General features: G+C 40.4%; 1 protein-coding gene across 1 annotated transcript in view; it reads left to right on the forward strand.

Annotated features, from left to right (window-relative positions):
• Positions 1-13,990, forward strand: part of RFWD3 (ring finger and WD repeat domain 3) — a 245,495-nt gene that overhangs the window by 176,311 nt on the left and 55,194 nt on the right. The window contains exon 6 of the mRNA XM_053719462.1: positions 11,646-11,658. Within this exon, the coding sequence (XP_053575437.1) occupies positions 11,646-11,658 (13 nt within the window). The remainder of the gene's footprint in view (positions 1-11,645; positions 11,659-13,990) is intronic.

Genomic DNA, 13,990 nt, shown 5'->3' on the forward strand with positions numbered 1-13,990 from the left:
AGTGTAGTTCGTGCTCTCAAATTTTACTTAGCAGCTACTAAGGATTTCAGACAAACTTTGTCTTTGTTTGTTGTTTATTCTGGTAAACGGAGAGGTCAAAAAGCAACTTCTACCTCTCTCTCCTTCTGGATTAAAAGCATTATCCGATTGGCTTATGAGACTGCCGGACGGCAGCCTCCTGAAAGAATCACAGCTCACTCCACTAGGGCTGTGGCTTCCACATGGGCCTTCAAGAACGAGGCTTCTGTTGATCAGATATGTAAGGCAGCGACTTGGTCTTCACTGCACACTTTTTCTAAATTTTACAAATTTGATACTTTTGCTTCTTCTGAGGCTATTTTTTGGGAGAAAGGTTTTGCAAGCCGTGGTGCCTTCCATTTAGGTGACCTGATTTGCTCCCTCCCTTCATCCGTGTCCTAAAGCTTTGGTATTGGTTCCCACAAGTAAGGATGACGCCGTGGACCGGACACACCTATGTTGGAGAAAACAGAATTTATGTTTACCTGATAAATTACTTTCTCCAACGGTGTGTCCGGTCCACGGCCCGCCCTGGTTTTTTTAATCAGGTCTGATAATTTATTTTCTTTAACTACAGTCACCACGGTAACATATGGTTTCTCCTATGCAAATATTCCTCCTTAACGTCGGTCGAATGACTGGGGTAGGCGGAGCCTAGGAGGGATCATGTGACCAGCTTTGCTGGGCTCTTTGCCATTTCCTGTTGGGGAAGAGAATATCCCACAAGTAAGGATGACGCCGTGGACCGGACACACCGTTGGAGAAAGTAATTTATCAGGTAAACATAAATTCTGTTTTTACATTTTGTGACTTGGATGACCAATCTAAACAGGTGTTAAATCACTCTGCCTTTAATATAAAAAAAACAGGAAGCTGAAATATGTCAGGAACATTGTAAAGTACATTACACAAAGTAATAAAGGTTGTCTGTCAACTTTTAAGTTCAGAAAATGTGAACAGGAACATAACACCAAGTATACATGTGTTCAAATATATTTATAACTGAATTAGACCAACTGACATTAACTGAGATTTTATAATGTATTCATCTCAATTGAAAAAAAAATCTTGCCTGCACTAATGTGAAGGGTGAAACTGAGATCTGGACTGCAGCACATAGACTAGGTCTGTTTCAAAGGCTGTGGTTTTGATGCGCAAAATGTCACGCAGGTGAGAGTCACTTAGTCTTGTTCTCACGCGGTTCTTGTTAAAGTTCATAACAGAGAATGTCTTCTCACACAAATATGTTGAGCCAAACAAGCTCAGCATTTTCTTAGCCAATGTTCGAATCTCTTGAAACCGGCTCTTATCCAGTTGGCTGTAAAAGTTCACAAGAGAGAGCTGTTGGTGACGACTGCGTAACTCGCTGTCACAATGCAGCTCAATGAGCTCGAGCTGCAGCTGATCTGGAGCATCGTTGGGGTCAACAGAGAATGGAGAGGAGAAAAGGCTGATCTCCTTTTCAATAGCTGCAAAATCTTGAAAGCGCCGTTTAAACTCTCCAGCCAGAGATGTGATGTCTGCTGCATACCTGCTCGTTTGCGCACTGATATCATCCTGTGGAAAACTTCATTATTTCCTGCAACGCTGAAAAATGAATGGTATTGGGCTCTGTTTGTGACAAATGCCTTAGGAAAAGTTGCAGCTTTGTTCCAAAGGCTTTGAGGTGTGAATAAAGCTGGTTCACCGCTGCATCTTTGCCCTGAAGACTCGTGTTCAGTACATTCAAATGCTTTATGTTGACTAGAAACCCCAAATCAGCCAGCCAAATAGGATCAGATAGTTCTCGCATCGGTTGTCCCTTTGTTTCCAAGAATTCTCCAATTTCCTTTCTGAGAGAGTAGAAACGCTGCAGTGCAGACCCCCGACTGAGCCATCTTACATCATTATGATATAAAACATCTTCGTATTCAGCCTGGATATCCAGTAGAAACTGTATAAACTGGCGTTGGCACAGGGCTTTAGAGTGAATAAAATTAATGGTCTTTTGCACCGGTTTCATAACATGATCATATTTGAGATGTTTAGCACAGAGAACTTGTTGATGAATGATGCAATGAAGTTTAATAGCTTTGCCTCCTTGTTCGATCACCTTGTTACAGATTAGGGTTGATAATCCACTTTGTTCACCAGCCATGGCAGGTGCCCCATCAGTAATAATCCCAGTAACTTTGTTCCAAGGCATTTTCATGTCATCTATGGCAGAACTAACAGAAACAAATAAATAATTTCCTCTTGTTTGGTCCTTAAGGCTCTGGAGGTCAAGTAGCTCTTCAGTCACATTCATTTCATCGTCCACCCCTCTCAGAAAAATCAGCAACTGAGCTGTGTCAGAGAGGTCCGTGCTTTCATCACAGGCTATTGAATTTCTTCAATTCTCCGTGGTACAGTGTTACGAGCCAGGCAAATTTTGGAAAACTCTTGCTTCTTCTCGGGACAGATATTTCTTTCATGTAATTAACAAGAGTCCATGAGCTAGTGACGTATGGGATATACATTCCTACCAGGAGGGGCAAAGTTTCCCAAACCTTAAAATGCCTATAAATACACCCCTCACCACACCCACAAATCAGTTTTTACAAACTTTGCCTCCAAGGGAGGTGGTGAAGTAAGTTTGTGCTAGATTCTACGTTGATATGCGCTCCGCAGCAAGTTGGAGCCCGGTTTTCCTCTCAGCGTGCAGTGAATGTCAGAGGGATGTGAAGAGAGTATTGCCTATTGAATGCAGTGATCTCCTTCTACGGGGTCTATTTCATAAGGTTCTCTGTTATCGGTCGTAGAGATTCATCTCTTACCTCCCTTTTCAGATCGACGATATACTCTTATATTTACCATTACCTCTACTGATTCTCGTTTCAGTACTGGTTTGGCTTTCTACAAACATGTAGATGAGTGTCCTGGGGTAAGTAAGTCTTATTTTCTGTGACACTCTAAGCTATGGTTGGGCACTTTATTTATAAAGTTCTAAATATATGTATTCAAACATTTATTTGCCTTGACTCAGAATGTTCAACTTTCCTTATTTTCAGACAGTCAGTTTCATATTTGGGATTATGCATTGAATTATCATATTTTTCTTACCTCAAAAATTTGACTTTTTTCCCTGTGGGCTGTTAGGCTCGCGGGGGCTGAAAATGCTTCATTTTATTGCGTCATTCTTGGCGCGGACTTTTTTGGCGCAAAAATTCTTTTCCGTTTCCGGCGTCATACGTGTCGCCGGAAGTTGCGTCATTTTTTGACGTTATTTTGCGCCAAAAATGTCGGCGTTCCGGATGTGGCGTCATTTTTGGCGCCAAAAGCATTTAGGCGCCAAATAATGTGGGCGTCTTATTTGGCGCTAAAAAATATGGGCGTCGCTTTTGTCTCCACATTATTTCAGTCTCATTTTTCATTTGCTTCTGGTTGCTAGAAGCTTGATATTTGGCATTCTTTCCCATTCCTGAAACTGTCTTATAAGGAATTTGATCTATTTTGCTTTATATGTTGTTTTTTTCTCTTACATATTGCAAGATGTCTCACGTTGCATCTGAGCCAGAAGATACTACAGGAAAATCACTGCCTGCTGGATCTACCAAAGCTAAGTGTATCTGCTGTAAACTTTTGGTAGCTATTCCTCCAGCTGTTGTTTGTAATAATTGTCATGACAAACTTGTTAAAGCAGATAATATTTCCTTTAGTAATGTACCATTGCCTGTTGCAGTTCCCTCAACATCTAAGGTGCAGAATGTTCCTGATAACATAAGAGATTTTGTTTCTGAATCCATAAAGAAGGCTTTGTCTGTTATTTCTCCTTCTAGTAAACGTAAAAAGTATTTTAAATCTTCTCTCTCTACAGATGAATTTTTAAATGAACACCATCATTCTGATTCTTTGGACTCTTCTGGTTCAGAGGATTCTATCTCAGAGATTGATGCTGATAAATCTTCATATTTATTTAAGATGGAATTTATTCGCTCTTTACTTAAAGAAGTACTAATTGCTTTAGAAATAGAGGATTCTAGTCCTCTTGATACTAATTCTATACGTTTGGATAAGGTTTTTAAAGCTCCTGCGGTTATTCCAGAAGTTTTTCCTGTTCCTAATGCTATTTCTGCAGTAATTTCCAAAGAATGGGATAAATTGGGTAATTCATTTACTCCTTCTAAACGTTTTAAGCAATTATATCCTGTTCCGCCTGACAGGTTAGAATTTTGGGACAAAATCCCTAAAGTTGATGGGGCTATTTCTACCCTTGCTAAACGTACTACCATTCCTACGTCAGATGGTACCTCGTTTAAGGATCCTTTAGATAGAAAAATTGAATCTTTTCTAAGAAAAGCTTATCTGTGTTCAGGTAATCTTCTTAGACCTGCTATATCATTGGCTGATGTTGCTGCAGCTTCAACTTTTTGGTTGGAAACTCTAGCGCAACAAGTAACAAATCGTGATTCTCATGATATTATTATTCTTCTCCAGCATGCTAATAATTTTATCTGTGATGCCATTTTTGATATTATTAGAGTTGATGTTAGGTTTATGTCTCTGGCTATCTTAGCCAGAAGAGCTTTATGGCTTAAGACTTGGAATGCTGATATGGCTTCTAAATCAACTCTACTTTCCATTTCTTTCCAGGGAAACAAATTATTTGGTTCTCAGTTGGATTCTATTATTTCAACTGTTACTGGTGGGAAAGGAACTTTTTTACCACAGGATAAAAAATCTAAAGGTAAAAACAGGGCTAACAATCGTTTTCGTTCCTTTCGTTTCAACAAAGAACAAAAGCCTGATCCTTCGTCCTCAGGAGCAGTTTCAGTTTGGAAACCATCTCCAGTCTGGAATAAATCCAAGCCTGCTAGAAAGGCAAAGCCTGCTTCTAAGTTCACATGAAGGTACGGCCCTCATTCCAGTTCAGCTGGTAGGGGGCAGGTTACGTTTTTTCAAAGAAATTTGGATCAATTCTGTTCACAATCTTTGGATTCAGAACATTGTTTCAGAAGGTTACAGAATTGGTTTCAAGATGAGACCTCCTGCAAAGAGATTTTTTCTTTCCCGTGTCCCAGTAAATCCAGTGAAAGCTCAAGCATTTCTGAATTGTGTTTCAGATCTAGAGTTGGCTGGAGTAATTATGCCAGTTCCAGTTCCGGAACAGGGGATGGGGTTTTATTCAAATCTCTTCATTGTACCAAAGAAGGAGAATTCCTTCAGACCAGTTCTGGATCTAAAATTATTGAATCGTTATGTAAGGATACCAACGTTCAAGATGGTAACTGTAAGGACTATATTGCCTTTTGTTCAGCAAGGGAATTATATGTCCACAATAGATTTACAGGATGCATATCTGCATATTCCGATTCATCCAGATCATTATCAGTTCCTGAGATTCTCTTTTCTAGACAAGCATTACCAATTTGTGGCTCTACCGTTTGGCCTTGCTACAGCTCCAAGAATTTTCACAAAAATTCTCGGTGCCCTTCTGTCTGTAATCAGAGAACAGGGTATTGTGGTATTTCCTTATTTGGACGATATCTTGGTACTTGCTCAGTCTTTACATTTAGCAGAGTCTCATACGAATCGACTTGTGTTGTTTCTTCAAGATCATGGTTGGAGGATCAATTTACCAAAAAGTTCTTTGATTCCTCAAACAAGGGTAACCTTTCTGGGTTTCCAGATAGATTCAGTGTCCATGACTCTGTCTTTAACAGACAAGAGACGTCTAAAATTGATTACAGCTTGTCGAAACCTTCAGTCTCAATCATTCCCTTCGGTAGCCTTATGCATGGAAATTCTAGGTCTTATGACTGCTGCATCGGACGCGATCCCCTTTGCTCGTTTTCACATGCGACCTCTTCAGCTCTGTATGCTGAACCAATGGTGCAGGGATTACACGAAGATATATCAATTAATATCTTTAAAACCGATTGTTCGACACTCTCTAACGTGGTGGACAGATCACCATCGTTTAATTCAGGGGGCTTCTTTTGTTCTTCTGACCTGGACTGTAATTTCAACAGATGCAAGTCTCACAGGTTGGGGAGCTGTGTGGGGATCTCTGACGGCACAAGGAGTTTGGGAATCTCAGGAGGTGAGATTACCGATCAATATTTTGGAACTCCGTGCAATTTTCAGAGCTCTTCAGTTTTGGCCTCTTCTGAAGAGAGAATCGTTCATTTGTTTTCAGACAGACAATGTCACAACTGTGGCATACATCAATCATCAAGGAGGGACTCACAGTCCTCTGGCTATGAAAGAAGTATCTCGAATTTTGGTTTGGGCGGAATCCAGCTCCTGTCTAATCTCTGCGGTTCATATCCCAGGTGTAGACAATTGGGAAGCGGATTATCTCAGTCGCCAAACGTTGCATCCGGGCGAATGGTCTCTTCACCCAGAGGTATTTCTTCAGATTGTTCAAATGTGGGGGCTCCCAGAGATAGATCTGATGGCCTCTCATCTAAACAAGAAACTTCCCAGGTATCTGTCCAGATCCCGGGATCCTCAGGCGGAGGCAGTGGATGCATTATCACTTCCTTGGAAGTATCATCCTGCCTATATCTTTCCGCCTCTAGTTCTTCTTCCAAGAGTAATCTCCAAGATTCTGAGGGAATGCTCGTTTGTTCTGCTAATAGCTCCGGCATGGCCTCACAGGTTTTGGTATGCGGATCTTGTCCGGATGGCATCTTGCCAACCATGGACTCTTCCGTTAAGACCAGACCTTCTGTCGCAAGGTCCTTTTTTCCATCCGGATCTGAAATCCTTAAATTTAAAGGTATGGAGATTGAACGCTTGATTCTTGGTCAAAGAGGTTTCTCTGACTCCGTGATTAATACTATGTTACAGGCTCGTAAATCTGTATCTCGAGAGATATATTATAGAGTCTGGAAGACTTATATTTCTTGGTGTCTTTCTCATCATTTTTCTTGGCATTCTTTTAGAATACCGAGAATTTTACAGTTTCTTCAGGATGGTTTAGATAAGGGTTTGTCCGCAAGTTCTTTGAAAGGACAAATCTCCGCTCTTTCTGTTCTTTTTCACAGAAAGATTGCTATTCTTCCTGATATTCATTGTTTTGTACAAGCTTTGGTTCGTATAAAACCTGTCATTAAGTCAATTTCTCCTCCTTGGAGTTTGAATTTGGTTCTGGGAGCTCTTCAAGCTCCTCCGTTTGAACCTATGCATTCATTGGACATTAAATTACTTTCTTGGAAAGTTTTGTTCCTTTTGGCCATCTCTTCTGCTAGAAGAGTTTCTGAATTATCTGCTCTTTCTTGTGAGTCTCCTTTTCTGATTTTTCATCAGGATAAGGCGGTGTTGCGAACTTCTTTTGAATTTTTACCTAAGGTTGTGAATTCCAACAACATTAGTAGAGAAATTGTGGTTCCTTCATTATGTCCTAATCCTAAGAATTCTAAGGAGAAATCGTTGCATTCTTTGGATGTTGTTAGAGCTTTGAAATATTATGTTGAAGCTACGAAATCTTTCCGTAAGACTTCTAGTCTATTTGTTATCTTTTCCGGTTCTAGAAAAGGCCAGAAAGCTTCTGCCATTTCTTTGGCATCTTGGTTGAAATCTTTAATTCATCTTGCCTATGTTGAGTCGGGTAAAATTCCGCCTCAGAGAATTACAGCTCATTCTACTAGGTCAGTATCTACTTCCTGGGCGTTTAGGAATGAAGCTTCGGTTGACCAGATCTGCAAAGCAGCAACTTGGTCCTCTTTGCATACTTTTACTAAATTCTACCATTTTGATGTTTTTTCTTCTTCTGAAGCAGTTTTTGGTAGAAAAGTTCTTCAGGCAGCGATTTCAGTTTGAATCTTCTGCTTATGTTTTTCGTTAAACTTTATTTTGGGTGTGGATTATTTTCAGCAGGAATTGGCTGTCTTTATTTTATCCCTCCCTCTCTAGTGACTCTTGTGTGGAAAGATCCACATCTTGGGTAGTCATTATCCCATACGTCACTAGCTCATGGACTCTTGTTAATTACATGAAAGAAAACATAATTTATGTAAGAACTTACCTGATAAATTCATTTCTTTCATATTAACAAGAGTCCATGAGGCCCACCCTTTTTTGTGGTGGTTATGATTTTTTTATAAAGCACAATTATTCCAATTCCTTATTTTATATGCTTCGCACTTTTTTTCTTATCACCCCACTTCTTGGCTATTCGTTAAACTGATTTGTGGGTGTGGTGAGGGGTGTATTTATAGGCATTTTAAGGTTTGGGAAGCTTTGCCCCTCCTGGTAGGAATGTATATCCCATACGTCACTAGCTCATGGACTCTTGTTAATATGAAAGAAATGAATTTATCAGGTAAGTTCTTACATAAATTATGTTTTTGCACCATTTTCATAACGCATTCTTTGATAAAGTCACCCTCAGCAAAAGATTTGCAATTTTTAGCACCTCATAGCTAGCCCTTGTTGCATTTTCATTTGACTCACGGGCTTTTGTAAAAAATCGCTGTTGTGACATTAAAACAGCTTCGAGTTGCTTCAACTTTTCACTGCGGTCACGCCCTGTTAGCTTGTCATAATATGTGCTATGTCTCGACTGGTAGTGTCTTTTGACATTGAATTCCTTATAAACAGCCACAGTCTCTTGGCATATCAGACAAACACAGTGATTCTGTATTTCAGTGAAAAAATATTCCACTTTCCACCTGTCCTGGAAGCGGCGTCCCTCACTGTCAACTTTTCTTATTTATAGTTGCCATTATAAAAATTGGCCAGATTCCTATATGCGTCCGAGATCTCCCAAGATTTGGGCTTTCCCATTCTTCCTGTGCAGGCTGATGACGTCAAACCAGAGATCCCAGGAGTCCTGAGCGGCGCTCAGGGACTTCACTGAGCGGCGGTCGGGGACTCACTGGGGGGCCGTAACATCTATATTCTTACAAATTATCTGTGGGGCCTTATCAGTCCGGAACTCGTGCCGCAATTGGCCCGCGGGCCGGACTTTGGACATGCCTGGTTTAGCTAGTCTAGTATTTGAAATCATTACACAGCCTGACAGTCAAGGTATTTACTCATATCATAAAGCACTTTGATGTCAGTGTAAGCATAACATATCTGGTGATAAGCCATTTCTCAATAACAAGGTGGGTTTATCCACGAGGAAAATGGGATTGCAAACTGATTCATAAAGAAAGTAAGCTTTTAGAGAATTTAAGCTACAGTAAGATTGCAATTTGAAGCTCAAATTATAATGAACAAATTACAGTTAATTGTGATGGTTGTTAATCCACTATATTAAAATATATTTTTGTTCCCTCAAAATCCAACTTTATTGAAAAAATTTAGAAAAATTTACAAAGATGTTGGAGATGAAGATCTGGAAACAATAAAGCAACAATTCATCAAAATTGATTAACAAATCAAATGGTCAGTGCTCAGAGAAGAAAGGGCCTAGCTATAGATCAGATGGAATAAACAGTTAACAGGCTTTATCTGAGAAGACTCGGGACATATGTGTCCCACTGACAAAATATAAAAATCTAGAGGAGAGCAGGCTAACAATTAAAGGACATATACTTAGTCTCAGAACAAGATAAGCATATTTTTATTCTATAAAGCTTACAGAACTAACCATACAATAAAGAAATGGCAGAGTTAAGGTGCTAAATAGAGAAAAATATCAGCAGCTGTAACTCGTAGATAAAAATGGTCCTATAACGCTCTAAATTTCAGAACCTTGGTTACAGAACATGTAGTAATACTAGCCCGTTACAGTGTATCAGCATTTGGCTATTGATTGTCCTTTTATATCAAAGAACATAACATGCAAGTATGAGCACTATTTAGGAAGAGACATGTAATGGACAGAGGAAGTAGTACACCCATACATAATTTACATAGAACAAGTTAACAAGTCAAAGGCATAGAGTAAAATTCACTTCCTATAATCTCAGCAGTGGCTGTAGCACTTAGCTCCTCAAAATTAAAGGAAAAAGTTTACCTTGCCAGAAAACAGAGTTTCAGCAGTATTGGTCAGTAAGAATTCATAGGAAAACAGAATAAACATAATGTCCATTTTGACTCTAAAGATGTCCCCTCCTTATATTCTAGACCTATTCTAAAGAATTTACAACTAGAAAAGGGGTTGCAACATAAGTCATAATTGACCTGGACATCACCTACTTACCAATTGTGGAATCAGTCTGATGATCACTTTGATCATCACAATGTCGAACTGGGTAGCAGTTATTCTGCCCAAGAAGTTGTGCCTCTGTGTCCCTCACCCTCCTGGGTGATTGTAACTTTGGATTCAAGCCTTTTAGACTGGGGAGTTTGGGGCTCTCTAAAAAGCTCAGGGCCTGTGGACTCGAGAGGAGTCTTCTCTCCCCATAAATATCTTGGAGTTGAGAGCAATTTTCAATGCCTTAATAACTTGGCCTCAATTATCTTTTGTCCGGTTTATCAGGTTCCTATTGGACAACATCACCTCTGTGGCTTACATCAACCGTCATGGAGGAACTTTGATGTTCCTTGGCTATGAAGGAGTTGATGCGCATTCTGCAGTGGGCGGAAGCTGACGCTTGTCTCATCTGCCATCCACATTCCAGGAGTAGCCTATTGGAAGGCGATTTTCTGAGCAGACAGGCTTTTCATCCCAGGGAGTGGGCTCTCCATCCGGAGGTGTTCTCCAGGATAACCCTCATGTGAACGGTTCCGGTGTTGGATCTGATGGCTTCTCGTCAGAACACCAAGCTTCCAAAGTACGGTTCATGGTCAAGAGATCCTCAGGCCGCCCTGATAGATGCCCTGGCGGTTCCGTGGGTTTTCGGTCTAGCAACTCTCCTTCCACGAGTCATTGTTTGTATCCTGCGGGAGAGGGCGTCTGTGATTCTAATAGCTCCTGACTGGCTTCACAGGATCTGGTTTGCAGATCTGGTGAAGATCTCATCTCTTCCACATTTGAGGTTACCTCTGAGGAAGGATCTTTTTAATTTAGGGTCCTTTCCTCCAGTCTTATCTGGATTATCTTAAGCTGACTGCTTGGAGATTGAATGCCTAGTTCTATCTAGACGTGGTTTTTCGGAAGCGGACATTGATACTATGCTTCAGGCTCGTGAACCTGTTACTCGCAGGATTTACCATGAGGTATGGAGTAGATCTTTTTTGAGCCTCTCCCTCTAATGCTCGCTGCTCTCATATTATAGAAAGCTATGATGCTTGCTTTTGATTTTACTTTTTGTATAAGAATTTTATCATAAGCATTTTTTCCTATTCCTGAAACTGCTATATTGAGGAAATTGGATATTTTGTTTAAATGTTATTTATTTCCTAAGATATGTAGAGTCCACAACGTCATTTACTATTCCTAGTGGGAATATCACTCCTGGCCAGCAGGAGGAGGCAAAGAGCACCACAGCCAAGCTGTTAAGTGTCACTCTCCTACCCATAATCCCCAGTTACTCTCTTTGCCTCTGTCAATGGAGGAGGTGAAGTTTGGTGTCTGAAGAAATGAATTCCTTTTTCGGGTACTTTCAAGTCCATGTCATTCTCTTCAGTAGAGTAGTGGTGGCTTTTAAGCAGTTAGGAAGTTGTGAGGTAGTCCTTGCTTTGTTTCCTAACACATTGCTGTCCATGGTACAGAAAGCCAGAGTTGGTTACTCTGTTTTTTTTTTTGTTTGTTTTTTTTCCCTCTACAGGTCTCTGCAAGGAGTATGTGTCCTTTCACGGCTTGTGATCTGTCTTCCTGCCGGACAGCTAGACTGCAGGTAAGTCCTTTTGTCTTCTAGGTCTTGGAGACTTGCACTTCAGAATAATATTTCATATGCAGTAGATGCGGACATTTTTAAAATCCTTTATACAGGATTCTTTTTGGCAGTGGGCAGCGAGCCTGCCTCTGTTACTGTAGGAAGTAAGCTGCCTGAACACAATTCTACCAAAGCTAAGTATGTTTGTTGTAAACATGCTGATCTTATTTCTTCAGCTCAATTATGTGGCATTTGTTATGACAAATTATTACATGCTAATAATGTTTCTTTGATGTAATTGGCAAGAGTCCATGAGCTAGTGACGCATGGCATATACAATCCTACCAGGAGGGGCAAAGCTTCCAAAACCTCAAAATGCCTATAAATACACCCCTCACCACACCCACAATTCAGTTTTACAAACTTTGCCTCCTATGGAAGTAAGTTTGTGCTTCATTTTTATGATTTCTTCTGTGATAAGTGCTTCTAAGCATTCTGAAGCCCAATCCCTCTCAGAGTACAGTGTTTGTCAGAGGGATGTGAAGAGAGTATCGCTCTTTGATTTCTCTTGTAAGGTGTATCCAGTCCACGGATTCATCCATTACTTGTGGGATATTCTCCTTCCCAACAGGAAGCTGCAAGAGGATCACCCACAGCAGAGCTGTCTATATAGCTCCTCCCCTAACTGCCACCTCTCAGTCATTCTCTTGCAGCTCTCGACAAGGGAAGTAGCTAGAGAGATGTGGTGCATTAATGTAGTTTATCTTCAATCAAAAGTTTATTATTTTCAAATGGTACCGGAGTTGTACTATTTTAGCCTCAGGCAGAAAGTTGAAGAAGAGTCTACCTGTGGTTTTTTGATGATCTTAGCGGTTTGTAACTAAGATCCATTGCTGTTCTCACACATAACTGAAGAGATGGGTAACTTCAGCTGGGGGAATAGCGTGCAGGGTCTCCTGCTCTGAGGTATGTGCAGTTTTAAATTTTTCTATAGAGATGATAAGCTAGAAAATGCTGACAATACCGGATTTATTTAAGGTAGGCCTGATTACAGTGATTTAATAACGACTGGTATCATGCTTGCTGTAAAGGGTAATATTTTTGTTATTTACTCTCATTAATGAATAGATATAACGTTTGCTTGAGGTATATAAACGTTTATTACAAATTGGTGATAAAACTTTATTCTGGGGCCCAGTTTTTCCACATGGCTGACTAGATTTTGCCTAGGGATAGTTTTTTAAGGCCCTCTCACTGTGAGTACAGGTTGGGAGGGGCCTAATTTTGCGCCTAAATTGCGCAGTAGTTTTGCAGCTTGAGACATCCAGCTTCCCTGAAGGAGTCCCCTGAACATATAGGACCTCTCTAAAGGGTTTTTGTGCCTTCCAAAGTCGTTGTATGGTGGGCAGGTAGGAGCCACAGTAGAGCTGTGGCAGTTGGTTGTGACTGTTTAAAAACGTTTATATCGTTTTTTTGATCCGGTTTTGAAACTAAGGGGTTAATCATCCATTTGCAAGTGGGTGCAATGCTATTTCAGTCTATTATACACACTGTAAAAATTTCGTAAAATTTACTGCTTTTTTCACTGTTTTGCAGTTTCTGTACCGTTTTTATTTTTTGCTTGTTCACAGTTATTAAAGTGTTTTCCAAGCTTGCTGGTCTCATTACTAGTCTGTTTAAACATGTCTGACATAGAGGAAACTCATTGTTCATTATGTTTAGAAGCCATTGTGGAACCCCCTCTTAGAATGTGTACCAAATGCACTGATTTTACTATAGATTACAAAGACCATATTCTGGTTTTAAAAAATTTATCACCAGAAGAAATTGACAAGGAGGAAGTTATGCCGTCTAACTCTCCCCACGTGTCAGAACCTATAAATCCCGCTCAGGGGACGCCAAGTACATCTAGCGCGCCCATTGCGTATACCTTGCAAGACATGGCGGCAGTTATGAATCATACCCTTACAGAGGTATTATCTAAACTGCTAGGATTGCAAGGAAAGCGAGACAGCTCTGGGACTAGAATAAATACAGAGCTCTCTGACGCTTTAGTGGCTATGTCTGATACACCCTCACAATGTACTGAAGCTGAAGCAGGGGAGCTTCAATCTATGGGTGATTTTTCTGATTCAGGGAAGATACTTCAACCTGATTCTGATATGTCTACATTTAAATTTAAGCTTGAGCACCTCCGCATATTGCTCAGGGAGGTCTTAGCAACTCTGGACGACTGTGACGCTATTGTAGTCCCAGAGAAATTATGTAGATTGGATAAATACTATGCAGTACCTACT

This window comes from Bombina bombina, chromosome 1, assembly GCF_027579735.1.
Source record: "Bombina bombina isolate aBomBom1 chromosome 1, aBomBom1.pri, whole genome shotgun sequence".
NCBI classification, from domain to species: Eukaryota; Metazoa; Chordata; class Amphibia; order Anura; family Bombinatoridae; genus Bombina; species Bombina bombina.